Raw genomic sequence first — 20866 nt, forward strand, 5'->3', positions numbered from 1 at the left:
GTTTCCCCAAACGAGCTTGATGGGCCGAATGGCCTCCTCTCGTTTATATTTTTCTTATTGAGGATGGGGGCAGGACGGCTGACACCAGGCCTTGGGGGTTGTGGGGGGGGGGGGGGGGGCCCACAGGACTCACCCGTCTGGCTGAGCTGCGAGGTGCTGCGGCTGCGGCGCGAGCCCACGATGGCGACCACGCGGGCACTCAGGCTGGAGCGCCGCTTCTTGCCGGCGGAGCCCAGCGTGCCCAGGGCCGTGTCCGACTGGCTGCCGTCGTTGTAGATCTCGCCGCTCACGCTGGTGCTCTTCAGCATGCTCCGGCCGGCCGCACGGATCTTCCTATTTGGGATGGGAGAGAGTGGTTAACCAGAGAGCAGCGGGGGCCGAGACATCAGAGCGCCCTCTGGTGGAGGAAAGCAGCACTCGCAAGACACTTATCTGCCCAAACTATCCGATGCAGATAAAGTCCTAAGAATTTTCTTCTGGAGAGATAATAAGCCGGACTCTGGGCTTGGCATGGCCAGCGTTAAAAGAAGATGCTTCCATCAGCACTGTACTGCCTCTCTAGGGGGCGTCGTGCGCTCCACACCATCCTTCACATCCTCTCTGCTTGCAAACGGCTCGCCATCGCTGACCCGGTCTGGCATGGTTCCGTGCTGCCCACTGGGCACCGCTCTCCGTCTCCGTAGTTGGGCTTTGAATCTCACCGATAATAAATAACACCTTCCTTAACGAGGCTGCTGTATGGATGCGGCCAGGAAAGGGCTTCTGGGAGAGACATCCTCACAGGCGCCAAGCTGACGATGAACCATGTGCCCTTCTACACTAACACATCTATCTGACTGAATGGTGATTACAAGGCAGCGCTGTGATTGGCCGCCATGGAGTCAGGGGAGGGTAGAGGGCTCTGCCACGCTCCCTGGGGTCTGGATCAGCTGAACTCTGACTGCTCCTGCAGCCATTCAGGGTGCTGTAGGAGAGGTGTGGCCTCGACCCCCCCCCAAGCTACCAATCTGCCTCTCTACTGCCCCCTGTGAGTGTGTGAGGGAAGAGCGGCTCATGAGTGCTGCCTGGCCTCATGCAACCGATCTGAGCTGGGACACACAGCGGAGGACAGATGGGACACGCAAGGGGACGCTAGCAGGCAGAGGGAGGAGGGATGCTAATAAATCAAAAACACACCATGCAGAACAGGAACATGTGGTGTAAACGAGTTAGCGGGGGCTGCGGGGGGGGGAGGCAGGCAGGCATGTGTCTGCCTGCATCAGCATATTTCATTCCCAGCAGCTGTAACAGACGATCCCCCCCCCGGCTGGTGTGCTCGGTGCTTACTGCTGATGCTACACGCGACTAAACAGCGTTATCCATCCCGGGACCCGAGAGAGCTGAGCGGATCCGAAAACAGCCCACAGGCTACAGCAACAGCAGCGAAAGAAGGGTCCCAGCACTGCTCCGCAGGGTGGTATGGCCACACTGCCGCTGTGTCACCATCGACAAAACACAGACTCAGCTATCAAGAGCCAAACGCCAGCCAGAGACAATGACATAAAAACAACAGGAGTGAATGCAAATCACGGCTAAACCACGGCGTAAATTTCCTAAATGACGGCTACCAGTGAATGGCAACGGACCTAGCGGACTAATAAAAACAAAATGGCGTGATCGATTTCATAAATATTTCATAAACTACGCTTCAGATAGTCACGGAGTGTTTTTGGGTTGTTTTTCGCTTTGGGGTATGTTTACAGGAAAACAATTTATCAGCAAGAAAAAAATCTACTAAACCAAGTGAGCCGTGACAATAAATCTCAGCAAAATTGCATCACAGCTATAAAAATTGGGCTGACTAGCCAGCTAATTAGTCAATAATTGAAATAAAAAAATATCTGGTCAAGTAGAAGCTGCGGAACCAGAAAATTGCTGTAAAGTTTTACGCTGAATTGACACGATATATTTAAAATCCACCTGACGCTGTGGGAATGGGAAGATGGAGTACTGCCACATAGTACCATAGGCGGAGGGACACCGGGACCATGGGGGAGACACCAGGAGGAGGCTGCAGCCATATCCTGCATTAACGAAGAAACCTCACCACACACCCAATCAGCTGATAATTACATGAAAGATACCATTTACTACTTCAGTTCCACAAACAGATTACTGTAGCTGAAATATCAATCAATTATTGTTAATCTAAGAAACAGACATTCTCACAGTCATCAGTTATTATTACTGTATGTAAAGCTACATCACATGCGAGTGAGTTTGTAAACATTTAATTTTGAGCCCAGCTGTCTACAGTCTTAGCCGCTGTCTGGCAGTTTGCCGGTCAGACTAGACCTCCGAGGAGACATGAGGCCCTCATGACACTTCTTCCTCTCCTACACTTCAACCCGCCCATCAGCCCCCCCCCCCCAGGCACGGCCTGCCCCTCCCCACCTGGAACTAGCGATCCGCGGAGATGGCAGAACACATTCCCATGGTAAAACAGCGAGAGCATGAGGAGGAACATGAAAAGAAAACGCTAGTGGGAGTGAAAACTCAGAGTGAGTTAAAGAGTGTTGTATAAACTTTTGTTCTCTCCATAAGTTTTGTGTACCCGCTTGTCCTATTCAGGGTCACAGTGGTCCAGATCCTATCCTATGATTGTTAATTTGTCCCATTACTTTTGGTCCCTTAAAAAGTGGGTGGCACATATACAAACTGCTGTAATTCCTACACCGTTCACCTGATTTGTATGTAAATACCCTCAAATTAAAGCTGAAAGTCTGCAGTTAAAGCACATCTTGTTCGTTTCATTTCAAATCCATTGTGGTGGTGTATAGAGCCAAAAAGATTAGAATTGTGCTGATGTCCCAATATTTATGGATCTGACTGTATACACACCTGCGGACAATTTGGTAACTCCAATTGGTCTCAGCATGTTTTTGGACTGTGGGGGGGGGAAGACTGGAGTACGTGGAAAAAAATCCCACAAGGACAAGGGGAGAACATGCCACCACAAGCAATTATAACTGAATGCTTGGGGGGCAAAATGTAAAAATGTGTGCATAATGTATTCAGAAAGCACCGCGCTGATAAGAGGATATCTGCCTGTTGTGGCGCCATCTGATGGCGTAACCCGGCAGTGCAGGCTCACCTGAAGCGCCCCCCCCAGTGCCGCTCAGACTGTATGGACATGTAGCTGGTGCTGCTGAGGCGAGACGCACTGCTGGCGCGAGAGATGGCCGATACGTCGCTGATGTCACTGTCCGATGACCTGGCGGACACATTGTCGCAGCTTCGCCGCTGCTCTTTGTACAGCTGCAGTCGGGAAGAGGAAGTGACATCACTGGATAGAAGGTTTGACCGAGCTCACGGATCTGCTGAGCGCAGCTTTGAGATGCTGACCTCTCTCTTGTTCTTGAGCTCGGTCTCCAGGTCCTGGCTGGAGCTGGACGTGGTGGACGTCCTGTAGGAATGTACTTTCACCGGCACCTGCCGCGTCCGCTCTGCCGTGACCACGAGAGCTGGCGCAGGGAGAGCAGAGGGGCGTCAAGAAAAATGCGGGAATGTGGCATCCGCGCGGTAGGTCGGAGGAGCGGGCCGAGGTTGCACGGCTGGGCATTATGAGGGGGCATGTAGCGGGCGCTAACAGAAAAAGCTAAGGGTTGAGCTCAGGGAACCTCAGGAGAACCACCTGTCCTCTACGAACGGGAGAGAGAGACCTGGGTGACATCAAACTGGGGAGCAGGGGCAGTTCTACAGTGTCTGGATACGTGGCATTAAAAAAAAATAAATTAAAAAACTACCATGCACAATTATGGTGACTGTAAAGTTCATGCACATAAAGAACTGAGGCGTCGCTATAAACAGTTCGGTCTTAAGCCATAGAAGGCCGGCCTTGATGCTACCCATGCTGGGGACATAGACCCAGACGCCAGTGAACAGGGACCCAGACACCATCACACAGGAGATGGAGTTCCAGACACCATCACACAAAACCACCAACACGCCGGCATGTTACCTTTCTCCTCTGACTTGCAATTAGCATGCCCTTCGGGGTCAGATAGTTGAGTTGATTGCAGGGAAAAAGCAAAGCAGAGAAACAGAGAAGAGGTGTGAGGAACATTAAGCACAGACGGACGTCACGTGCTGAAAAGACGTGTTATAAAATACACCACTAGAGGGCGACACAATGAAGTATCTTTCAGCTGTATGTGTTGCTCTTAAGACCAGCTTGGAAACATGGGCAGGTGAAGCTGGCATGAGGACCAGCAGGCATACCTTGCTCGACGCCACTGTTCTTCACAGGCACCTGTGGCAGCTGTCGCCCCCTACGGGCTGCTTGGGGGGTCGTCGCCGGGGGGGGACTGTGAGCGATTGCTATGACCATGTGCTCTGGGGGGTGGGGGGGGGGGGACATATTAACATGCGAATTTCACATCTACAGACAACGGAGATCTTTCAGAATCAACTAAGCATAGCATGTTTGGACATACTTAATATTCCAAGTTATTAGGTAGTTTTTAATGTCTATCTACTTAGTCAAACTGCATATATTACAAAAATTGACAGTGACACCAGGCAGTTCATTTTATTTGGTTTATACCATTATGAAACATTCCATTGATGCAAAATGAAACATTTGTCCAACCACAAACTATGCTTCCTAATATCAGATATTAGCCTGACCCAGAAGAGAAAACCCAACCCTCAACACGGAGCTTCTTACACAAAAACCCAAAAACCTTTCAGAGATAAGCAGCAGGTATCCGCTAAGGGTTTAAGACAGTAACTAGGGTTAGCCTGACTCCGTAAGGCAAAGTCCACAATATCAATGTGGCGTCTTTGCGGAACAGAATCCTGTACAGTACACCGGGACAAAATACACAGCACGCCAACCAGAGGGTCGTGAAGATGAATCTGACTATCGAGCACAGCCAAGTGAAGAGATGGCACACAGGAAGCGATGCAATAGTACAGGTGATGATTCAGATAGACTGAAGGGGAAAACAGGGACCAAGCGATGTTTATCGGGCCAGATTCTGCATCTGTCCTGTCTGAGGTAATTTGGGCAGGACCCAACCACCAGTGAAGATCTAACAGACCTTGTCGGCCCACTGGTCCCTGTACCGCCCCGGAAAATATTCAAGGGCAGTATTCTCGAAATGTGAGTAAAATAAAATGCAAATTTTAACATGAAAAGAAAGATATAAGCAAAAGTGAAACAACAGTGTGCAGTAAATCAATACAGGTAAACAGAGAAGGACAAATATAAAAACATTAGGGATCCAGCAGCTATGCTGCTTGGACGCCGAATTGTTTACAAGCACGATAATGTAGGTTAGAGAAGGAGGGAAAACTAATTTTCTACTTGATGACTGTGACCATGAAGGCCATGTAGACAAATGATGGCCATGGGGAACATGAAGACCACAAGGACCGCAATGACCATGGAGAACATGAAGACCACAAAGACCACAAAGATCGTGGAGAAGATGAAGACCGCAAAGACCACAATGACCATGAAAAACAGGGAGGCCACAAAGACCACGGAGAACGGGAAGACCATGAAGACCACAAAGCCTGCAATGACCATGGAGACCATGAAGACCACAACGACCACAGTGACATTGAAGAGCATGAAGACCACTATAACCACAGAAATCATGAAGACTACCATAGAGATCATGACGACCATGGAAACCATGACAAGCATGAAGACCACAGAGACCACTGGATGCACAGTACAATATAACTTAATACCCTGTCTGCACTACTCAGTGAAACTCATCCACAGTCCTCTACTCTCTATCTCCCTACCATAGACTAGGACAAACCTCCAGGTACTTGAGCAGACTGATGAAGCACGCAGGTCTTACATATATTAATATGACAGAACAGACCTCCATCTATGGGGAGAATGCCAGAAACTAGCTACCCTCACTTCAGGACTGGCCCTCATGGGCATCAGGTCCAACGGGTCAATGAGCAGTCTGGAGAACCATGGAGAACATGAAAGTCTGTGAAAGTCTGAGAGCTCAGAGCCAGCCGGTCCAGTCTCTTTAAAGACCACCGGTAGCGCTAAAGACAGCGGGTCACCAGAGATAAAAGGCAAAAGTATGTCTGGATGCAAAATTCATGTGTAAAATTCTGAAAAGTCCAGGAACTTAAACAAACGTTGGTTACTTCAGCTAATAAAAATTCAAACTTTTTAGAAGTCATAAGAATGTCTGAAGATCTCAACTTGTCACACAACTCGCCAGCCCTGAAAGCAACATAACATTAAAGCTGTCCAGGAACGAGGGTCTAATATGGACCAATCAACAAATTAGTGGCCCGTAGGAAACCGGTAAACGGTGATTAGCGAAAATTTCACTGACACCAGTGCGGCACGTCAATGAGGATCTCGGTCACGGTTTGGGGACGGCCAATGGGAGCAAGTCGAATCTCGAGGAAATACGGTGGCAGGGTGGCACCTGGGGGGGGTATGAAAAATGCGATGGGGGGTGGTGAGGGTGGAGTGGCGTGGGGGTGGGGTCACTTACCTGTCACTGTCAGAGCTTTTCTTGGGGGCTTTCTGACAGTTAGGCCTACCCAGAGTTCTCGGCTGCCTGCGAACCGGGGGGCGAGATGGAGCGACGCAGAAGGAAAACAAACAGAAACAAACGGTGAAGGATGACGGCGACAGGATGGAGGAGAAGCATTCAGCCACTAGGGGGCAGCAGCGGGGCCCCTGGCCCTCTCCGACTCAACGAAGCATGGCTTCAACTTTTTACTCAGTACTGAAGCACCATAAATACTGACCTCAGCGACTCGTCCTAAAAGGGAACAGACAGCACACACACATACCAGTCACTCCGCGCTCAACGCAGTCATTCCATGAATTAAAACGTCACCCAAGTCACACACTGTCATTGCCATGGCTTGCATGCTTTAAATGAGTTTGTGTAAATCAGACATGAAACCGTAACACTCGGTAGTTGTTTGTGTGGATAAATAAAGGAAGGGAAAACGTCACAGTCTCAGGCAGAGTGTGACTGCATATGCGTCCCGTGCGCTGTGTTGTGAGTGCGCCCCCCGGTGGAGGCCTAGAGGGCCTGTGGGTACCTCTGGGGCCCTGGCTTGGCACTGAGATGGTTTACCGTCTCCTCTGTGGGGACAACATGCTCCAGGATCCAGCTGCTCCATGACATCAGCACGGAGATGGGAGGATGTGGAGGGGTACAGGGACAGAAACACACACAATGGATGGTTACACGGCACGGGGGGGGAGTCCCCCCCCGTGTGGGCGGTAGAACATGGGATGCGTGACGTCTGTGGGCATCCCTGATCCAAATGGTATCAGAATGGCTCCATGGTGACTGGCGGGTAACTCAATCAACATGGCGGAGACAATTTTAGTGTCAGGGGAAGTCACACGACCAGCGAAAGCGGGTAATTTCCAACACTTCTCCGTCCAATCAGTGCACATCTTTGTGTGTGTATGCAAATATTAGTGCGGGGGTAGGGAGGGAACTATAGCACAGTAGAGCAGTCATGCTGACTCCACTGTAGGGGGGGCAGGATTGGGGCGGAGCCAAATCTTGGGAGGCAGAAGCAATAGGGGGGAGGGCAGCGGGAGGGGGCCAGCAGGGGGCTGGCCATGACACTCTAAAAAGTCATGGGTCTATCAGAGAATCTTCCAGAGTGACAGGAAGGGCTGAGGGTCTGACAGGAAATGACGTCATGATACATTCGATCAGCTGGTACAGAAACAGCAGGCAGGAGTGAGGATAAAATACCAGCAGGTGGTGCTGTTTCAGCCTCGGGAACGAGACACGTACGGCAATCTGCCGCATACAGTAAAGACACTGTAAGCTTCAGCTCAAAAGCTTCTTAAGTCATTTTAAGAGAGAAAGACAACAATTTTGGAAGAGATCCCATAAGTTCTTAGAGTGTTCTTTTCTCCCCCCCCACGTCTACAGGGCACAGGAAACATAGAGGGATTCAGTGGGATGAGCTGGCAGTTCAGCTGCTCAGTAGTGGGCACTCTGCAGCAGGTGCCAGGCTTCTGGGGGTAGGGGGCAGTACCTGTCATCTTCGGGGGAGGCGTGCTGGATTAGAATCCGGGGGCTGGTGGGCCGTCTGCGGGGCAGAGACTGGGTGCATCTGAGGTACGGCCCACAGTGCCACCCCAGCCATTAAGGGTGGGGGAAGTGGGACAGGAGAGATACAGGTTGAGTTAGGGCAGGAGACATGCCATAAAGGGTGGGTGGGGGAGGGGGGGGGCTAGCCTATGGGCTGCCCTTCCTATTTAGGCGGGGTGGGGTGGGGGGTATAAGCAGACAACACAAGCTAGGTGTGCTGGCTGACTTATGGGGAAAAGCACTTAGGCCTCCCAGGAGTACAATCAAAATGCCTCAAAGTATCACAAACGACAACCATCACTGACAATAAAATTGACTGTTGTCACATGGCAACATAGGTGGGCGCTGCTATACACACACACACACACACACACACACACACACACACACACGCATGCATGAGCAGAATGGATACGGTGAGACGCTAACATGTTCAGGAAAATAACCCCCTCCGCCATCACACCTCTGATAAAGATCCTCGTTATTAATCCAGCAGTATGTACAGGTCATGAGGTCTGGCTAGACTTCTTACTGCTGGAAGCAAAAAGCTTTAGTAATGGAAGTACCAAACCATGAGGTGAACGGCAAATCCTAAAGGCAAAACAGTTCTTCCAAACAGCTCAGAAACATGCTACACTGAAACTGGAAATATCTTCTATGTAGGAGGGTGGACAAGTTAAACCCGCCTTCAGTTTGTCTTCTGTATTTCTCTGTTATATTTCAAAAGAGATACAAGAAGTAAGAGTAGAACCGACGTTTTAAAAATGTACCAGAGAACATTTATTTAGTTATTCAGAAGGTGTTGGGTTCTGAGAAAGTTCTCCACATCTCAAGAAGTCTAAAACTCACCACCAGCAACACCACCAAATCACAAACAAAGCAGCTGGACGGTAAACACTCACACGCATACACACACACACACACACACACACACACACACACACACACACACACAGGGCAAAAGCTCATCAGCACGCACGTCAACACACACTGAAGCACGCACAGAGGCGACGAGGAAAGCGTCACGCGCGCGCACACACACACACACACACACACACACACAAGGCTGACCAGAACCAGCACACATAGAGCAGAGCATCAAAGGAAACAAGCAGAGAGTCTTGTCTGTGTACCTTTCTCGCTCAGGTGAATGGAAACTAGTGTCTGGTCTCAAACAGTTGGTACTAGCACTTCTAAACCTGTCAAGAGACGGCTGTAGATCACTAGGGCCACAACGCGGCATCCAACGGAGGTTGAGAAAGAGGAAAATAAAAAAAGAAAAGAAAAAAAAGGAAAAAAAAACATGTTAGATAACAAATCATAAACGGGCATGTTAATCTCAACAGGCGATAAGCAGACAGGCAGTCTCAGGGGCAGCTAAATTCAGGAGAGCCTGTGAGCTCTGTTGCTGGGTCTTTCCAATTAGCGTGTGCAGAGGATAGCCCAAATAAGGATAGATCCCCCTCCTGGAGGGTCAGAATGGTATCTCCTATCATCTTGGCAGTGTTGTAAGTCAATGTAAGTAGCCTATGAACACTGACTTCTACACTGATAAAAAAGAAAAATGTCCATAAATAGTACGTAAAGGGGTCCGCTGGGGTGTGGAAACAAGTTTCCTGCAAACATTTCCTCGGATATCCCTATCCCAGCTTCAAGGTAGAAATTGAGAGAGGCATCCTCTCTAGGAATGAGACCTTCCGGATGATTCTTAGCGACTCGCGACCTTGTCAGTCGGGGAGTGCGGGGGGGGGGGGGTGTGCTCTGAGGAGGCGCAGAACTGCCCCGCTTTGGTGCAACTCCAGGTACACGGGGTAGGGTGGAGCTTCGAGCACACACACACACACACACACACACACACACATGCGCGCGGCGACACTCACACTGAACAGTCAGAATGCGGGAACATGCAAAAACAGCAGCCGACCCTAATTAAAAAGATAAACGGGAAATGGACAAGCTGGAAAGCTCATGCCCGGTCTCTGGATGACTGCATCCGGCCCAGCCGACCCATGCTGAATAAATGTACGAATCGTGTGCTGTTTCCCAGCCTGTGCACCAGTCGGAGCAGACGGCCTGTCTGGCAGCATCCAAAGAAAGCCTAATCAAAGCCGAAAGGATACGCCGACGAGGGAAATTTCTGTCGACAGCCTCTGGCTTTCTCACGCGGCCATCCGGTGACTTCACCTCGGATTCACATTGCTTTATTCCCATCCCGGAAAATGTGACATTGGCCTGTACATTCTAATGCAGGCCTCATGTAGCGATGCTCTGACATGCGAGTACATAAAGCCACCACACCATTCTGATGTGTCACTGAGGTCACGGATAACTGCAACGGCATCGGCCATTAAGGTCTTACGATCAGACTTTACTTTGAAATGTGAGATCTCGCATGTGCCTTTGAAAAAAGAGCTGAGGGCAGAATGAAAAATGATTGGCTCAAAGGGATAACCAATCAGATTGTAGAGGAGGAGGGACCAACCAATCAGATGTCTTGGTTCTGCCTCCCCCCCCTAGTTACCTGGACCCACCTCCTCTACAATCTGATTGGTTATCTCTCTGAACCAATCAAATTTGTTCTGTCCTCAGAACAGTTTTGTGTAAGTAAAACTCCCTCGCACAACAGAAGATTGAATTTTAGCAGTTGTAATTGACACGGGGGATGTCTGGCCGATCCAGTTAGTGACGGACGTCACAGAGAAACGGAAAAGCGGGATGGATGAGGACGGGAGATGTGGAGAAGCTCCGATCTGCATCTGACTGTGTTCAGACAGACACAGGGACACGGCTGTCTATAGGTAATAATCAGCTGAGAGGCTGCTGTTTTAATAAAGGTGGTTTCCTGTTTCTTAGAGGAATAAACAGCATAACTGCCAAATTATCTGCTGTATTACAGCCATATATTGCTGTTAATTAGATGGAGGCAGGCTGGCGACTGATGAGCTTCTGCAGCCAGCTGTACACACGGCCATAATGATCTTCCCATCGCTTGTATAACGAGCTAACAGATAATGATGTAAATCGTCGTCTGTCTGAACGCAGCTTTAAAAGGGAAGCGGTGGGGAACTCCCCCAGACACCCAGCATATGCTCACTAGAGACACTCACTCCCCATCCAGACAATGTATAGACTCTCCACATACTTTCACACAGATTATCCACTCAGACTCTCCCCACAGACTCTGTACACACGCTCCTCACTGAGACTCTCCCCACAGACTCCGTACACACGCTCCTCACTCAGACTCTCCCCACAGACTCCGTACACACACTGCTCACTCAGACTCTCCACACAGACTCCGTACAAACACTCCTCACTCAGACTCTCCACACAGACTCCGTACACACGCTCCTCACTCAGACTCTCCACACAGACTCCGTACACACGCTCCTCACTCAGACTCTCCCCACAGACTCCGTACAAACACTCCTCACTCAGACTCTCCCCACAGACTCCGTACACACGCTCCTCACTCAGACTCTCCACACAGACTCCGTACACACGCTCCTCACTCAGACTCTCCACACAGACTCCGTACACACGCTCCTCACTCAGACTCTCCCCACAGACTCCGTACACACACTCCTCACTCAGACTCTCCCCACAGACTCCGTACACACGCTCCTCACTCAGACTCTCCACACAGACTCCGTACACACGCTCCTCACTCAGACTCTCCCCACAGACTCCGTACACACACTTCTCACTCAGACACTCCACACAGACTCCGTACAAACACTCCTCACTCAGACTCTCCCCACAGACTCCGTACACACACTCCTCACTCAGACTCTCCACACAGACTCACTATACAAATTCCCCACTTAGACTATCCATACAGACTCCCCATACAGACTTACTATACAGACTCACTATAGACTTCCCACTTAGACTCATTATACAGACTCCCCACTGAGACTCCGCACACAGACTCACTTAGACTCTCCGCACAGACTCCCTTCAGATTCCCCATTCAGACTGTCCAGACACCTCACTCAGACTTACCACTTAGACTCTTCGCATAGACTCCCTTCTCCGACTCTCCAGACTCCCCACTCAGACTCACTATACAGACTCCCTACTCAGACTCTCCAGACTCCCCATTCAGACTCCCCTCTCAGACAGCTCCAAGCTCCTCCATACCCAGGCCCCTGGCACTTGCAGGGCAGAGGCCACAAGAGGCAGCTCCTCCTCCGCTCCCTGGTACACCCCATGACCAGCTGGGTGTTATCTACCGTTATGTGGTGACCAGCCGTCTGCTTACCTGCAGATGTCCTTATGGAACCCAAAACTGACAAGGGCATCTTAGGTTAGTACTGTCTTACTGCACTAAGTGAGCTCATGCTTACTGAGACACAGCACAGGAAATCAAAGAAGCAAAGCACCATTACACAGACACAGAGAGAACAGACATGCAGAAGAACAGAAACACCATTCCATCATTTCTGTGCCCCATAAAGAAGACAGGCATCCCTGGTTAGTTATGCAGGAACTGCAGTTGTCAGAGAATGATCAGTGAATTAACCCAATTCATTTGTTTGCTAAGTGTTAAAAATTAGTTGACTCGGGCTGACCGGAATTAAGGCACTTCCAGCTGGACAGAATCCCACAAGCACCAGTGATGAGAGTGTGACGATACCCACAATGCACTGCTCAGTCTATTCTCAGCACTGCGTCATTACGAGCGGTGAGAATGAAGGCGTCAGATGTGTCAGAGCCAGGAGGTTGGAGCAGTGGGTCACGGACCCCCACCTGACCCGTGAAGGGGGGTGGCATTGGACGGGTTGAGGAAATGGCACTGGCCGTCTCCCTCAGCCTGGTGCCTTGGGGGGGGGGGGGTTACCAGTGGCGATGGTGGGAGAACCGGGCTTTACCTGTCGGTGTGCAGGCACTCGGCGCTCCCGCCCCGGATCGCTCTGCGCGTGACGTGGGCCTCGCTGTGTTTACCATGGGGGCGGGATGGTTGGGTGACACATGAGCGAGCCGGGCCGAGCAACGGCCCGACAAAACAGAACCGGGACACAGAGGAAGGAAGAAGAAGATGGACAGATGGGTGAGCAGATGTGCAATGCGGGAACAGAAAGAAATCATAAGATCGACACTCGCTATGGCTGTAAGTATTACACCAATAATAAAAATGATAATAATAATAATAAGAAGAAGAAGAATAACAGTAGGGATCCAGTACCGGTGGAGTTTGGACTCCTAACAATAATAATAATTATTATAATAATTATTATAATAATAATAATGGGGTCTTATTGTTAGCATTGCTGTCTGAGATGTTCCTGTTTGTCTGACCAAAAGTGAAAATGATCGATCTTCCTAATCAAATTACAACCTGAGTTACTAAACACGGAAGAAAGTATCACAGATTCCCCGCGCTGTAAACTGGCCTTGACTCTGAGCTCTCTGGGTCACGGGGTCCAGTGTGCTCTCCCAGGACATCCGCGCGACCACAGCACCTCCTACTGATGCCTACGAGGTTACGGACTCGACGACAACCCACGTCGTTCGACGGTGGTTTTTGAGAGAAGGGTCTATCGTCACCCAGGATGCCACACGCTGAGGGTGGGGGTTATTTCGGATACCCGCTGAGGAAGAGGAAGGAGGTAGACTGTGGCCCCCTTCCTCACACTGTACAGGTCTGCAGTGGTCTGGCCCTCGCTTTACAAACGCTACTGGGGACTCACACAAAGCTTCACGGCTCTACAGCCACACAATACAACTTCAGCTCAGGACGCCCCCTGCAGGTCTGTCGGCGTGTCACGCCTGGTATAAGACACTCTGGAAGGGAAAGCGGAGCAAACCCCGCAAATTCACAGCTGAGCGGCATTAGCCCAGGTGCTACAGCCATGCCCCCGTCCCTAACCCCTGTCCCACCACCCACTGAGCTGGGGCCTGTTGGACTCTACCTGTCCTCTGAATACTCCTGCTCCGAATCCTGGGGTTCCCGCTCTTCGCGGCCACGGGGGGAGTCACGGTAGCGGGTGGGGGACCAGGACTGGCGCTTATGGTGGATCTCATCGAGGCTCCTGCAGTGGGCGGGGCGAGAGTGAACCGGAGAGAGTGAGAGACAGCGAGAGAAGAAGAGAGAAAGAGAGAGAGAAAGAGAAAGCTGTTGGCAGGCTGGTCCTGACTTGCACTCATATGCAGGAATTGAGGCTCCCCACAAAGTGGCCACCCCCCACCCCCACTCACCTCTGCATGGGCACGTTGGGGGGGCGGGAGCGGCCGCGGCCCTGCTCCTCGCGGTGCGGAGACACGGAGCGCGAGCGGTGCTGCTGGGGGCGCTGCTGCTCGGGCACCACCAACGTGGTGGAGCGCTCCCTCTCCCGCGAGCTCCTCTCCGAAGCAGCTGCTCCAGCGTTGGGGAGGGAGGTGGGGGAACAGGAGCCTGGTCAGTGGGGGGACAAATTGGTGCACGTGCGGACAACCCCGCCCTCCCCACGCCGCCGTCATGCCGGGTGACGTTTCTGGGCTACGGCGGCGGATCCCATCATGCCGGCGCCGAGCCGGAGAAACGCCGCGGGAAAGAGGTCAAAGGTCAAAGGTCAAAGGATACCAGCTGGCAGCCACTTCCTGTACGTCTGCCGGGTCACCCAGGGAAAGCCTTCCGATTGCTTCCGATCTCGCTAAAAGCCACCCTGCCGGGCAGGAACAGGGGGGTGCGCAGGGGGTTTTGGGGGAATGGGGTGGTTCGTCCAATCAGAGCTGTTCCGGGGAGGCAGGGCAGACGCACAGTAGGGGCCCCTCCTAAAATGCCAAGGATCCTTTCCTGCCTTTCTTTCCCACAACTGCAGGCGACTCTTTTTCTACTGCAGGCATGCGCACAACGAAAAAAAAATATACGATTTTCTACGAGGAACGTTTAAAACCTCACTCCCCCAGACGCCCTGTTCATGGCACCAAGTCTCCTACTGTCCAGCAGGGGGAGGGAGAGGGGCTCTGGAGACGGAGAGCTGCAACAAGCCACCCGCTTCCTGGACAAAAGGCCCTCGTGTGGCTGAAGGGAGGGTGGGGGGTTGGGCGTGTCGGAAAGGGCCGCCTGCGTTTTGGCTCCGGGTCGGGCTGGTGCCTAGCGCACTGTCTCCAGAGCTGATAAAAACGGGCTGTTTTATCGAGGCCGGGATGCATCGGCTCCCCTCCCCTCCCCCAGTGCTGGAGGCCTACCAAACACAACACAACGCGTATCCATGCCCCCCGCCCCCACCCGCACCCACCTGTGGCCACTATGGCATTACCATCATCAAACTCTGTGTCAGTGATGCGCTGCGACCCTGCACAGTGGTGGACAGACACACACACAGCAGCGGGGTCGTGAACACAGGCACACACGGGTCCGCAGGTAAACACATAAGGGCAGGGTTAGCGGCAATCGGGACGTCCTGTTATAGACGACAGTCACGTAGAGAGGAGCCGCGCGCGCACACACACACTCGCACACAAACACACACAGGTTTGTAATAATATGTTTGTGCCGACCCTCCATTCATTTCTATAGGGAAAACTCTAATCCCAACATGAGGACCTTAACCCCTACCCAGCCCTAACCTTAACCATAAGTAACCAAACAAGATATGAGACTTTTTTGCTTTTTTTGATTGCATTCACAGATCTCTGTAGGGACCTGAAAAATGGTCCCCAACAGGTTTTTATTACATTGTGGAGGTCATTTGGTCCCCACCATGTGATATAAACCTAACCCACACACACACACACACACACACACACACACACACACACAAACACATGTTCAGAGACACGCAGATGAGTAAAAACCGCAAACCACTCTGTTCCAGCAGCATGTTAGCATCACACAGACCCCACACAGTTTAAAACCCGTCGCTTCAGCTGCTTCCGAAGCTGTCAGACGGCGGCTCAGGTCCGGCCCCCATGAGCTGCCATTTCCACCGTTTTCAGCCTGAACTCGTTGCAAACCCCCCCGTGGGAACCTTCACGCTTAGCAGGAGCGCGAGGTGAAATGGAGGTCCGGGTCCCACTGCTCAGCAGACTCCCGCGATGCCCCAAGACCGCGGGCGCCCCACACTCACTCTGCAGCTTCTTGCTGGGGCCGTCCCCGTGCCCGTGGCTGTGCCGCCGGGGCAGGTAGGGCGAGGGCTGGGGCAGAGGTAGCGAGGACACGTCGTGGGTCTGCAGCTTGTACCAGTGCGGCATGTCGTCCAGCAGGGCCGTCTCCAGCTCGATCAGGATCTGACCCGGGGAGGAGGATGACCATGTGAGTCAGGCCAAATGCACACACACACACACACACACACACACAGCCAATCTACATATGTGTCACATAGCACACTGCAAACACACAGCACAAATACCCACTAAGTACACATCCACACTACAAGAACATAACATGAACAGACATTACACAACTCAATAGCTACCACTGCCGGTTGAAGTGCAGAATTTTACTTAGTCTTCCAGTATAATGCGCCGAGGGGCCACCGGCGGTGGAGCTTACTGTAGCAGAGGTACAGGCTCACCGATTACACAGGACCCTCGCAAGACACACACCTCCCCCAGGAATTCACTCTGCTCCTCCTGGATTCGCGGCTGATCCCACACGGTGATCTCCAGCATGCGCTCCCTGAAGTCCCTTCGGTGCACGTGCGAGTAGAGGAAGGTCTGGTTCCACTTGGGTTCCAGGCTCTTTTTCACTGTTTTGGTCCTTCGCTTGCTTTTGTCACTGTATGGGTGGGAGGGGCAAAGCCGTCATTAGACGTGCCCCTTCACAAGTACGGCCAATGGTGTGACAGGCTGGACGGCTGATGCTCAGTAATACAGACTATTAGTGTGAGGGAGATCCATACAAGCTCTTGTGCACGCTTCTATACACCAAGGCTGTATGCGGAGGAGGTGAGGGGCATGTACCTCCTGTCGGGGAGAAAGTACATCTTCACATAGGGGTTCCTGGGCTTCCCATCCATCCGGAGAGGAAGGTCTATGGCTTGAAGCACGTTGACAATCAGCTGATGGCCCACTTTGTCGTACCAAAGCTTCACCTGCAAGGCACATGCTCTCCTTTAGCTACAGCAGTGGAGGAGGGACCACGAGGTCATACAACCAATGAAAGGGCTTCATGCTTCACTGCCATATGATGATACATCAGAGAGAGAGCAGAGTGTGCGTGTGCATGTCGACTCAATGTGCACAGGCAGCGAGCAGTGTGGGGGCGTGCACGTAAAGTCAGGTGCACGGGCAAAGAACAGGGTCTGAGGGTGTGCACATAGATTCACTGTGCACAGGCAGAGAGCAGAGTTGAGGCATGTACGTGCACACAAGGTGCACAGACAGAGAGCGGTGTGGGGGCGTGCACGTGTGCTTAATGTGCACAGGCAGAGAGCAGTGTGGGGGCGTGCATGTGTGCTTAATGTGCACAGACAGAGAGCAGTGTGGGGGAGTGTACGTGTGCTTAATGTGCACAAACAGAGAGCAGTATGGGGGCGTGAACGTGGACTCAATGTGCACAGGCAGAGAGCCGTGTGGGGGCGTGCACGTGTGCTTAATGTGCACAGACAGAGAGCAGTGTGGGGGCGTGCACGTGTGCTTAATGTGCACAGACAGAGAGCAGTGTGGGGGAGTGCACATGTGCTTAATGTGCACAGACAGAGAGCAGTGTGGGGGACTGCATATGTGCTTAATGGGCACAGACAGAGAGCAGTGTGGGGGCGTGCACGTGGACTCAATGTGCACAGGCAGAGAGTCGTGTGGAGGAGTGCACTTAGACTCAATGTGTACAGACAGAGAACTGTGTGGGGGTGTTCACGCAAAGTGAATGTGCACAGGCAGGGGGCAGTGTGGGGCTGTGCATGTGTACCCATAGTGCACAGACAGACAGCAGAGTACGTGCGTGTACAAGGACTCATTGTGAATGACACACAGCTGTGTGCAGGCGTGCACATGGACTCATTGTGCACAGACAGAGCAGAGTGTGGGTGTGCACTTAGATTTCTGGTGCACAGACAGATCAATGTGCGGGCATGCACGTGGACTTACTGTGCACAGGCAGAGATCAGTGTGCGGGCATGCACGTGGACTTACTGTGCACAGGCAGAGATCAGTGTGCGGGCATGCACGTGGACTTACTGTGCACAGGCAGAGATCAGTGTGCGGGCATGCACGTGGACTTACTGTGCACAGGCAGAGATCAGTGTGCGGGCATGCACGTGGACTTACTGTGCACAGGCAGAGATCAGTGGGCGGGCATGCACGTGGATTTACTGCGCACAGGCAGAGAGACGCGGGCGTGTATGTGGATTCATCGTCTACTCACCGAAAGCTGTCCAGGCAGCAGTCGAGGAATGTCTCGCAATGTCCCGGGACTTGTGGGAGACACGATGGATATGAAGGGCCGGTCCATTTTCTGGGACTCGAAGGAACTTGAACCTGCTCAAAATGGAAAGAACAGGAATGCTTTCGTCAAAGCGCCAACATGAGACATTATATGTGTAAAACTGTGTGCAGGGCGTCCCCCATGTATACAGGAAAGTGAGCTCCCTACCTCATGCATAACACACAGAATTATGCTACATAAATGCATTAAAGAATTTACATCGCATTTAATGTCATGTGCCTGAATGCACGTCGCATTTTCAGCTCGCAGAATGCCAGAATTGAGCAGCCAGATGAGATCAGCCCTGTGCAAACCTGGCATGGGGGAGGACTCCGGCAAGTCCTGCAGGAACGCCGGGCCTAATCAGTATGAGCAATAATAGGCTGTTATCTGCTACCAGGAGACAACAATGTCAGAGGAACAAGTCGTCCTACAGACCTCTCAACATCCCTGTCAACGCCAACCGTGCAGCACCCAATGCTACCACCCCTTTCTTTCGAAAAGGGTTCCCCTCATATCAGAATATATTCATGAAAATTTGAAGGAACGTGTCAATTTTGTGCGATTTTCATTGAGGCATATTTTAGAAGCAAACTGAGGCAAAAATTCATGCGATGCTGCTGAAGGTAAAAATTATAATTAAAACTTACTAGATTCTAAGGGAGGATGTGATGTTTCTGGAATCCGTGGTATATCTCTAAACAATAAAAAAAAGCAATATTTACCACATAAACAGACACTCGACACGCACGTACACCAGGAGGAAGAGGAAGATGTTCTAGAACAGTCCGTATTAAATGGCTTCAGTCACCCTGTTTCGCTTTTCACGTCACACACTAGTCCCAGATTAACTTTCTCTCCCGTCGAATTTGAAAGAGAGAACGACACACAGGAGCAGGAGACACCAGCCAGCCCGTAGTATATCGCCAAGGCAACAGAGGGCTTCCGGTGCAGCCCAAGCCCAAGGAGAAACACCAGGGAAGGTTCCGAGGGGGAAGTGGGAACGCTAATCCCCACCACCACCAAACCCGCCCACTGCCATGCTGTCGTCAGCCCAGAGACTGGAGCGCAGGTTGAGGAGAGATGGGGGGGGGCGGGGGGGGGGGATCCGCAGCTTCTGAGGGCTCTCTACTTACTGGCACGCCTTATAGATCTTTCTTTTTTGGAAGTTTTCTTTCCAAGTTTTTGGAAAGAAAGTGATGGAACCCTCTTTTAAGCAAAAGAGGAAGACAAATCAGAGACCGGGGGGCGCACAGGGTTCGAGATAAACATGCAGAAAGAGAAGTTTAAGGCTGTTTAGATTTATTGGGCCGTGCCTTCAGAAAAGCAGAATCGTTAATCACTAGGGTAGGACACCTCACATTTGTAAGTTAAATCTCCCCCTGTTTGCATAAGTAACATTACCAGGGTCCGTCCCTGAACTTCGGCGACTGGACTTACCTAATTGGCCTTGAAACCACTATTTCTACTTGAGGTTCTGATTTAGAATCCAAAATGATATTGTAAACTTCCTTTTTCGTTGCTCCGGGCAACGGCTTCCCATTCCATTGCAGGACCTCGTCACCTAGGACCACAGGTGGGCGGTAAATCGCACGGATATACGGACGACACTTTCACTTTAAGCCTCGGCAATACAGGGCGAGAAATAACACGACACCCATAAAGCATTTTCCTGGAATTTTTCTTCCAAACCGAGGCGACAGTGAGTGTGATAGCTGGGAACGCCATTTTCCAGAATTCCTGCTCACCTGCCCGTAAATGACCCACGACATCGGCAAGACTCCCCTTCTTGACTTTGGTGATGAAAGCCCCAAGTCTCCCAGTCTCTGTCATCTTCCCTCCGACGACCTGAGAATCCAATGAAGCCAGTGATCAGCTGACCTGCAACGCCATCATCTCGTCAAGTGTGGCATGGACGAGTTTCCAGGGACAAGACCTCCCGTATGCTCTAGCTACAGTTATCATTCTGGAGAAAGGACCCCGTATACTAAATCACAAAATGACGTAAAATTCAATAGCTCAAAAGGCTATTAGTGGCACAAATTATTAGCTGATATTACTTTAGCCAGTCAGTCGTGAAGAAATGTAAACACATTTTTAACACAGGGGCAGCTCTGACAAACTGCGGGTCAGTCACAGGTGGGTGATTCACATGTGCGCAAGCATCGATGATTCATTTCATTTAACCACTTATCTAAAGCGATCTCCAGGGCAAATGCAAAGCGACGTCATCCAAGACAAGTAGCTAAACAGGCGATTAGCGACATACGTTATTAGCAGATATCGGTTATTCTATCCAGTTACGAAACAGCCATGTTTTTAACACACAGATAGTGCGATATGTCAATAAGATCCTACTTGGGTAAATAACTTGCACTAATAGCAGACGCTGAATGAACTGTGCGGTATC

At 51.3% G+C, this 20866-nt stretch overlaps 1 protein-coding gene across 1 annotated transcript in view; it reads right to left on the bottom strand.

Annotated features, from left to right (window-relative positions):
- The window catches only part of LOC125725465 (regulating synaptic membrane exocytosis protein 1-like), a 70189-nt gene that overhangs the window by 8116 nt on the left and 41207 nt on the right, over positions 1-20866 (bottom strand). The window contains 18 exon segments of the mRNA XM_049002398.1: positions 134-333; positions 3134-3297; positions 3385-3503; positions 4001-4030; positions 4261-4330; positions 4332-4374; positions 9239-9328; positions 12980-13042; positions 14021-14140; positions 14307-14502; positions 15329-15385; positions 16160-16319; positions 16638-16809; positions 16995-17125; positions 18397-18509; positions 19107-19153; positions 19897-20020; positions 20205-20304. Coding sequence (XP_048858355.1) covers positions 134-333; positions 3134-3297; positions 3385-3503; positions 4001-4030; positions 4261-4330; positions 4332-4374; positions 9239-9328; positions 12980-13042; positions 14021-14140; positions 14307-14502; positions 15329-15385; positions 16160-16319; positions 16638-16809; positions 16995-17125; positions 18397-18509; positions 19107-19153; positions 19897-20020; positions 20205-20304 — 1999 coding nt within the window.

Source organism: Brienomyrus brachyistius, unplaced genomic scaffold, assembly GCF_023856365.1.
Source record: "Brienomyrus brachyistius isolate T26 unplaced genomic scaffold, BBRACH_0.4 scaffold67, whole genome shotgun sequence".
NCBI classification, from domain to species: Eukaryota; Metazoa; Chordata; class Actinopteri; order Osteoglossiformes; family Mormyridae; genus Brienomyrus; species Brienomyrus brachyistius.